The sequence below is a fragment of the Nelumbo nucifera genome, chromosome 8, assembly GCF_055504915.1.
Source record: "Nelumbo nucifera cultivar China Antique chromosome 8, China Antique-T2T, whole genome shotgun sequence".
Taxonomy (NCBI): domain Eukaryota; kingdom Viridiplantae; phylum Streptophyta; class Magnoliopsida; order Proteales; family Nelumbonaceae; genus Nelumbo; species Nelumbo nucifera.
Window position 1 is genome coordinate 12,916,651 of NC_142656.1, and position 8,814 is coordinate 12,925,464.

At 37.9% G+C, this 8,814-nt stretch overlaps 1 protein-coding gene across 1 annotated transcript; it reads right to left on the reverse strand.

The window, feature by feature from the left end:
• Positions 1-439: 439 nt before the first annotated feature.
• On the reverse strand, positions 440-7,720 carry LOC104592320 (pleiotropic drug resistance protein 1-like). Its single transcript, XM_010251627.3, has 24 exons — positions 7,179-7,720; positions 6,923-7,043; positions 6,728-6,816; positions 6,534-6,618; positions 6,253-6,412; positions 6,079-6,155; positions 5,792-5,845; positions 5,602-5,692; positions 5,116-5,417; positions 4,742-5,023; positions 4,348-4,664; positions 4,086-4,246; positions 3,854-3,957; positions 3,621-3,777; positions 3,433-3,543; positions 3,199-3,350; positions 2,760-3,092; positions 2,387-2,677; positions 2,216-2,299; positions 1,975-2,108; positions 1,659-1,886; positions 1,391-1,562; positions 1,018-1,272; positions 440-930 (listed from the first exon to the last, which is right to left on the reverse strand). The coding sequence occupies exons 1-24, from the start codon at positions 7,496-7,498 to the stop codon at positions 673-675; spliced, it is 4,338 nt and encodes a 1,445-aa protein (XP_010249929.1). The 5' UTR covers positions 7,499-7,720; the 3' UTR covers positions 440-672.
• Between the last annotated feature and the right edge of the window lie 1,094 nt (positions 7,721-8,814).

The following is an 8,814-nucleotide window of genomic DNA, read 5'->3' on the forward strand; positions in this document are numbered from 1 at the left end:
GTGAAAAGGTTCATTTCATTTTGTTTAGACCCTTTGTTTGATTAAAATATGTGATTTTGATTCTTTTACAAGAAAGAATATAGAATATTGGTAAATATTTGTTCGCCTTTTGTTTGAATTTCAAAGGTTCACCAATGAATTCTATAGTGGGTCGACGCAGTGATTCAACATTTGCTGATGCACTTGAGTTGCTACAGGAGAGCCTTCTTCTGACAAGGCTCCATCAGATGCACAGATACTATCCTTTTCTACATAATATGCTTTATTAGTGCCAGTTTATAACAAACCGCATGCATTGTGGAGGCCCTGCCAGTACAGAAAGTATATAGACTGAACCTCCTTATCAACCTAAACTTCATTGAAGCCTGAAGATCGTTGTAATAAAGTATATTATAGACTGAACCACCTTCCTCTGTTCATTATCTTAAACAATATCAAATAGGACTCATGATAAACTTTTCTATTAATCAAACTTTATTTGAATGTGTAATGGAAATGGAAACCTGGCTTTTTGAGTGCCAAGGAGACCATGAAACAAAAAAATACAAGGTATTAAAAAGCTTTAATGCATCTTAAGATGTGACAAACAAATGAATTAAAAAAATAAAACTCCACAAATACTTCAACCCTTAGTTTATACTGAAAAAAAAAATACTGCATATAATATCTCCTTCATCTCCTTTGGAAGTTGAATGCTCTAATCGAGAAGGCAAAGATGAATGCAAAGAGCACTGTAAAGCCAATTATCACTGCTGAAACCACACCTAAAAAGTCATGTCTAAACCCAAAGTAACTTCTAAGGAACTCCTCCACTGTTTGATCTGTTTCAATCTTGTCTTGTATATCTCCAAACTGAGAAGCAACCAATCCATACAATGTCCAGGCAACCGGGCAAATCCAATAGTACCATCTCCACCACACAGGCATCCTCTGCAAACAACCAAAAAAGGCATTAATGACTCTAACTTTTCAAAAAATCTCACACTGGAAAAACAAATAAAGATGACTGAAACTCACTGTTCGCGGGACTATAAATCCTGAGAAAAGGTTCCATATTCCATAGAATGCAGAAGAAACTATGGCAGCAACATTGTGGTTTGGAGTTACAGCCACTGCCATCATCCCATAGAATGTGAAGTATAGCAAGGTAAAGTACATAAAGAAGAGATACCAAAAGAATTTGGCAGCAGTCCATTCAAATCCAATCATGGCATAGACTATGACCCCATATACCACTGCTTGTACAAAGATATGTGGAATTTCAATCATCACCTACGAGAAAAGGAAAGAAATCTGGTGAGGATGCAAAGATGATTTGATTAATTTTCTCTTAGAAGAAAATTTGGACACGTGCTTTGTTGATCTTCTTAATGAAGGGTATATCAAGTACCTGTCCAAAGGCATAAGGTAAGGCAGAATACATTCCAGCTGCTCTCTCTCTATAAAAGACTGTTCGTTCTACTGCAACGACTGGCTGAACAGAGGAGGCATTTTGTATCCCAAGGAAAAGAACGGCAGCATACATAGATCCCATTGCATTAAATAGATCCTGTTGCCTTGACCTACAATTTCCAATGTCCAGATCAAGCTTAAATGGATGGACAAACAAAGTAGAGAAATAAACTCTATAGAGCTCTATAGCTTCTAACATAAATTACCTCTTGGAGCCGAGATCCCAGAATATTGTACCAAACAGCAAGGCTATAAATGTTGTGAAGATAAATCTCACTGCGATATATGGTGGGTTGCGCCAGTATGACCAGTGTTGTTTCCATAGGCAAGCCATACATTGAGTGAAGAAAGATTGTGAATACATTGTAGGGAAGTAAAGGTCTTTTGAGCCTGGAGGAGGAGTGCTTAATTCTTGAATTAAAGATTTATTCCTCCTGAAACACACACCAAATATCAATAAATAGCCATAACATTAAGTCGACACAGTTTCAAGAGGAAACTAGAATGTTTAGGTTAACATACCTATGAAGTTCTGAATTCTTGTACACCTCGGCAAAGTTTACCCCTAAAATTTCTTCTTGTGCCATTGTAGTTACCTCTAACATCCATGTAGCAGGATTATAACCATCTTTGATTTTGCTTACTCCTTCAATTCCCTTGATGAAATACAGAAACATACTATCAAAGATTTTTCCATATGAATCGGTAGTCCTAACAAAGAACTTTCCCATTTTATAGTTGATTGTTATTTATAAGTTCTCACCTCAAAGTACTTGATCAAATGGCAGGACTGACGCCCTAATGGACCAACATATATTTCTTCTCCTCCTCGCTTCATTAGAAATAACTGTGACCACACATTAACACTTCAGTCTCTCATATAAAAGAATAACATGCAATAGGTTTCGAGTTATTTAATCTGTAACATTCATACCTCATCAAAAGCTTCGAAAATATCAATGCTTGGTTGGTGAATGGTGCATACTACAGTTCTTCCTGTGTCCACAGTGTTCCTCACTGTTCTCATTACAATTGCAGCAGCCCGGGCATCAAGCCCTGATGTGGGCTCATCCATGAAGATTATAGAGGGGTTTGCAACAAGCTCGACTGCAATGGTCATTCTCTTACGCTGCTCAGTTGAAAGACCATTCACCCCAGGCAACCCAACTAATGCCCCCCTCAATGGGTTTAATTCCACCAGTTCCATGACCTCCTCAATGAACATCTGCTCACATCATGCCAATCTATTAAAACTTAAACTGATTAAAATAACACAAAAAACAGATAAAGACCTTAAACAAACCAACCTTTCTTGTTGAAGAATCAACATCAGATGGTAATCTGAGCCAAGCTGAATATAGAAGGGACTCATAAACAGTAACATGGGGAGAGTGGATATCATTCTGCTCACAATATCCTGATATCCGGGCAAATGTTTCCTGCTTCTTGGGGTAGCCAGATATGGTGATGTTTCCCTCTATATACCCACCAGTTTTCCTTCCAGCCAATACATCCATCAAGGTTGTCTTACCAGCACCACTAACCCCCATTAATGCTGTTAGGACTCCTGGCCTGAAAGAGCCACTAACACCCTTCAAAAGTTCTAAGCGGTCTTCAGTAACACCTTGATCTTTCATTTCCTACAGGTTTAGAATCAGGAATAGATTCTTAGTTGTGGTTAGTGGGATGATTAAAAACCTCTAGGTCACAAATTTATTTACAACTTTTTGTTAAACTTGAACTTACCTGTGGCATGTCCACGAAGTATCTAATTTCATCAAAAGTGATGGAAAGTGGCTGAAATGGAAGAACCATGCCCCGCTTTTTATGCTGATTAACCTCATCGATCCTTGCAGATGAAGACTCGGATGCAACTCTTATAATTCCATCTTGTTGTTCTGCAATAGTAATCAACGCAATTTATTTATTATCCAGAAGACAGCAAACTTTAAATGCATCAAATGAGAAGAGATTAATCACCTCCAGATGTGGTATGACCAGAGGAGGTCATTTCTAGGGAGGATAATTCATTATCTTCTCCAGTTCTTGCTTCTCCTTCGTCTGGTAGAACTGCTTGAGGCTTCCCAAATGCTGCAAGGACATCATCCAAGTTTTAGAGCTGGGCATTCCACTTCTGGAAATATGGAAATCGAGAAGAGTGTACTCACGATCGAGATAGTGTAGAGCCACAGTGTAAAGGAAATTGAACAGGAACATATATCCAATTGATGCCCCTACTCCAATCCAGTACCAATGTGCTTCTGGGAAGAACCCACGGGATTTAATAACAGTCACTCCAAGTGGTTCTGTTGAATTTGGAAGAACCTGCAACACAAAACATATTCACTTTATCCAATTTCAAGTGGAAAATTTCCCTTCTGTCCTAAATCAAATAACTTACATGTCTCCAATTCTTCCCTAGGAACTCATTTACTGATATCGCATTCTGCCCATACATCAATGGTGAAATCCAGTAACCCCATATCCACCAATTCTTTACATCATCTGTGAAATTCAAAATGTTGAGTTTTCAACAAGTACAAGGATATTAATACTACAAAGTTGAATTGAATACATGAAACCTTCCAAATGGAGAAAAAAACATGCTCTGAATTTAATTTTGATGTACATACTTCGTGACAAGATAAAACCACCCAAAACTACAAATGTGAGCACTGCAAATGCCCCAAATGTATTTGCAACAATCATATTCCTTCCTGTTGCCCCAATGAAACGGAATAGTGCAGAAGCCATCTGATTGATAAGTAGGAGTAGAAAGTACTGTCTAAAAAACCTGCCACAAGAAAATTTCCCGGGTTAGCAAAACATGTAATGATAATCTGAACAGGAAAGCAAGTGGTGGGCAAAGCATGATCTAGTTCACTTAATCTCTACCTTTCAACATTTGGATCAAATCCAATGACATAATAAGTAATGAATACCCAAATGCCAACTTCTATAAATGTAATTGGTATTTTGAGGATCCATGTGGGGAGTGAATATGCCCAGGCAGGATAGAAGAGGAGATCTCGTTGCTTGTAAAAGACCGGAAGCTTTGCAATTGTCATTGAAATCTCTGATAATCCATTGAACATAACCGTGATAAGAGCAAAAAACAAAGCACCCATATAAATTCCACCATCAGTAGAATCATCTTGATGCATCTCGGTACGTAGGAAGAGAGTCATTGTGATGAAAGCCAGAATTGCAAGCTGGAAAAAGGGAGGTAAGTATGAATTAGTATCATTATTTGGGGTTCAAGATCAATACTTCAGTAAATCTAACTTACTTGTGCCATCTTGAAGAAGTAAACAAATGAATTTCTCTTCATCAGCAAGATCTCTCTTGACAGGCAAGCTTTAAACAACTCCTTTTTGCTAACGCCATACTTTTTAGTTGTCAAAGCAGCTGCGTGATTCTTTGTCTTGTCAAATGGAGTTGAAAGCTCATCACTAATTTTTTGGCCAGCATGAAATGACTGGAATGCCTCGGCAAATTCCTTAACAGTGACAAATCTATATGGTTTAAGTTTACGAGCCCAGTACTGTTTCTGATCTTTCTTTGATGTCACCTATCATATGCAGAAAGAAGTCAATATTCACAAAGAGGAAGTGGATACCAAAACAGTTGGAAAAAAGGTCTAAACTTTTGGGCCACACTTACTTCTTGTAAGAAGTCAGCAATTCCTTTTCTTTCTGGACATTTGAAGCCCATAGATTCAAAGAAATCAAGCACATGTTCACGGGGGCCCTGATAAATAACCTGTCCATCTGAAAGGAGAATGATGTCATCGAAAAGATTATATGTCTCAGGTGCTGGCTGGAGGAGGGAGATGACAGCAGTCCCATTCAGGATGTGTATGGACTGCCTTAGTGAACTGACAATCTGATAAGTTGTTGAACTGTCCAAACCAGTAGATATCTCGTCCATGAAAAGTGCCCTTGCTGGTCCAACCAGCATCTCCCCTATAACAATAGTTTCAAAATGGTCAAGACAATAGAAGTTGGAAAAAGAAAAATAATCCATTAGTTGCTCCCAAGTTCATCTACCAATTGTAACATGTAACAGAAAAGGGTAAATCCAAAGAAAAAAAGCTAGAATAGAATAGGAAAAAGATCCATTTAGCGGTTGTAGAATAAGTTGATCTACCAGTTGTCACACGCTTCCTTTGCCCTCCAGAGATACCCCTCAACATTTCATCACCGACCATGGTATCAGCACATACATCCAATCCCAGAATCTGTTAGTTTTTAGTGGAGCACAAGAAAAACTTGTTAGAAATCCACCAGTGCTTCCCAAATGTAATCCATAGTTATAGACTGTGTAGATTTGGTGATACCTTTAGAATATAATCTGTAACTACACTGGTCTCCTGCCCCTCCAGTGTTGCTGCCTGCAGGTATACAAAAGGAATTCAAACTCCAGGGAACCAAACCTCGGACCTAAAGTTCTTTTCAGAACTGGACCTAAAGTGAAGCCAACCCACTGGACCTAAAGTTCTTTTCAGCACCAAAAAACCAAAATTTTGTCTCCTGGGACAAAATATTGGAAAAGAAATTTGTAAAATCATGCATATCTCATAGAAGTAGAGGTTCACGTTGCAATATAAGAGTTTGATTTTCTTGCCTTCATGTAGATATCTATATCAGGATCAGGTTTAATATTTGCGGCCTTTTCTCTTCTTGATAACTCTGTCAACATATCTGCAGATTGTGCAAAGGCATATCAAGTGATTAACTCTTCAATACTCCAAATGAATTGAGTAAATATATTATTAATAAGAAAGGATCTACAACTTACCATATCTCTCTCCAACACCCTGACATCTAGCAGAGAAAGCCAAGGTTTCTCTAACCGTCATTTCTCCAATATGGAGATCATGTTGACTGATATAGGCTGATGTCCTCTGAGGGACAAATTCATCCATTCCATGACCATTGTAAGTTACTCTCCCGGAAACCTGGCGATTTGGAAATAAATATATTCAAAGAAGAATATGAATAGTCAAATAACTTGCCAAGAACATTCATGCTAACTAATAGAAAGTAGAAGGAATCAGAAGTAAACTGAAAATCCTTTACCTTTAGATCTGGATCAAGCTTCCCCGCCAAAGCCAACAACAGAGTTGTCTTCCCTGAGCTTGGGGGTCCCAATAACAAAGTCATTCTGCATATCATCGAAATAAAATAAGAAATGAATTGGGATTTCGCATTAAAATTGAAAAGCAACAAAACCAACCATATTCCAATTCAAAATATAAGCATAATCTTCACACCTTGAAGGCTTTATAATTCCACTAACGTCCTGTAGGATACATAGCGGTTTCTTTCTACTTGGAAGAATGTGTAGAAAGTTCAAGATTCCCTTCGAAATGTATAGATAAATATGTAAGTGAGGAGGAGGTGCAAAGTATAAGAGGATTAAAGACACAAAGTTCCACCAAATGTATAAATATTTGCAGGTATATTACCTCAACAATATTTGCAGTGAAGTTGAATATTGTAGGCAGAGCTCTGCTTCCTACATAAGCATCTGCATTAATGTTAAGATGCTCAAAGCGGACTTCAATAGTGGGAAGATCAATTCCAACTCTGTGTAAAAGCAATAAACAGAGATGTTAGGCGAAGGAATGGTCCGGAAAGGAACTTGGTAAACCATATAAATTTAGAAGAATATAAATGTTCTTTTTTGTTTTCTACTTATAGAAAAGGTAAAGGAGTTCCCACCTTTCAATGCGATTCTTGAGTTTCAGCAAGAATTTTTCATTATCCTCCTCTGCAACTCTGACCAATCTCTCTATTAAGTTCTTCTTCTCTTGGAATCCAAGGTTTCCAATGTCAACCTCAGTGGGTTGGCTTCCCACCCCAGTGAGGATACCTTTCCTGATACGATCATAAGTGGGCAGTTTCTCAAGAGCAGCCCATTTAAGAGCTTCTTCGTCATCTTCTTCTCGAGAAGATCTGGAGAATACTTCGACTGCATCGCTCCTCCAAACAGAATTGTTTCTACGCAAACTACTTACTTTGTAGAGATCAACACCATCCATTGTACCACCCAAAAATGCAGCACGCACAAATCCCCTGTAAATCCAACAGACAACCCAGAATTCTTTTCTTTTTTTCAACACTCAAGCATGTAAACTAGAATTGTGGAACTGCAGAGAAGAAACAACCAGAGATGGAAACTCTTCCCTTCTCTCTCTCTCTCTCTCTGTGTGTTGGGAAGCGCTAATAGGTTGGTATGGTTGCCTGAGAGGGAGGTGAGCCAAGGAATGATAAGAATGAAACGTATATATAGCTTTAACATGGAGTGAGGCGGCTTTTGGGGTTGTAGATTCCTTCTTTCATTTAATAATGTTCTTTGTTCAATAATGGCTGGGAATACAGTTGATGTTCAAAAAGAAACAAACGCCATCGTCCTTGACTCCTTGACTTTTGGCATTTGGGTAGGAGTCCCGCCACCTTTGTCCTGACCCTTGACGTCCAGTTAGGATAAGAATCCACAAATGAACATTCAGAAGTCAGAACCCATTCCCGCCCTGGAACCCACCGAAAATTTTCCGACCCACCTTCAACTCTTTTTTTTTTTTTTGTTGGTAAAACACCCTGTCGTTAGGCTTGTTAATTTTTGATACTTATTTTACTCCCCCAAGTGTGAAATCCAATCCCATTGTCTCGGGTACGGATGACCCGTTTACATAATCGAATTCGGATGCGGATGCGGCTAAAACGTGATCCCAAAATACCCCACAGAGTCAGAGACACACTTCTTAGTTTTTATAGTACTTTGTCCCTGTTGTCGGTTTTACTTAAAAAAAATTCCATTATACTGTCATGTGCATGTTTAATATATCTAAAACCCCATGAGACTATTTTCATATTGAGAACGATGAAATCTATTTCTTCTTCTGTGAAGGTTTAGGTTATGTTTGGTTTTGTGGGGTTTATTCTGCTTAAGCATTGGCCATTGGGGTTTATTGAACATGAAACCAATGTTTGGTAAAAAACAGAAAATGATTTGATTTATGTGCATGAGGTGTTGGGGGAAAATTCAAATTCTTGTTTCTTCAAATTCTTAGACCTTTATTGAAACAAAATGCTTATGTGGCAAACTTCAAGCTGACGTGGAAAATAACTTTATGCGGTGTTATTTTTATTTTTATTTTATTTTTTGTTTCATTCTTTATGCGGTGTTACTTGAAATGCTCATAAAACACCCAATCAAATAACAAAATCAACAAAAGTTTAAAATAGTATTTTTCAAATAAACATTTATCCGAATAACACTCTACAATAAACAGCCACAAAACCAAACATATACTTAATTAGAAGCACAGTTACTCAATCCAGATACTATGCTTTA

What these genes read in the sequence shown, in the direction of transcription:
- LOC104592320 (XM_010251627.3), bottom strand. Translation starts at nt 7,498, where the DNA reads ATGGATGGTGTTGATCTCTACAAAGTAAGTAGTTTGCGTAGAAACAAT. An exon ending in AAGGAAGCGTGTGACAACTG is followed by an intron (nt 5,418 to 5,601) that starts GTAGATCAACTT and finishes CTATTGTTATAG; the next exon opens with GGGAGATGCTGGTTGGACCA. An exon ending in TAGGGAAGAATTGGAGACAT is followed by an intron (nt 3,778 to 3,853) that starts GTAAGTTATTTG and finishes TTTGTGTTGCAG; the next exon opens with GTTCTTCCAAATTCAACAGA.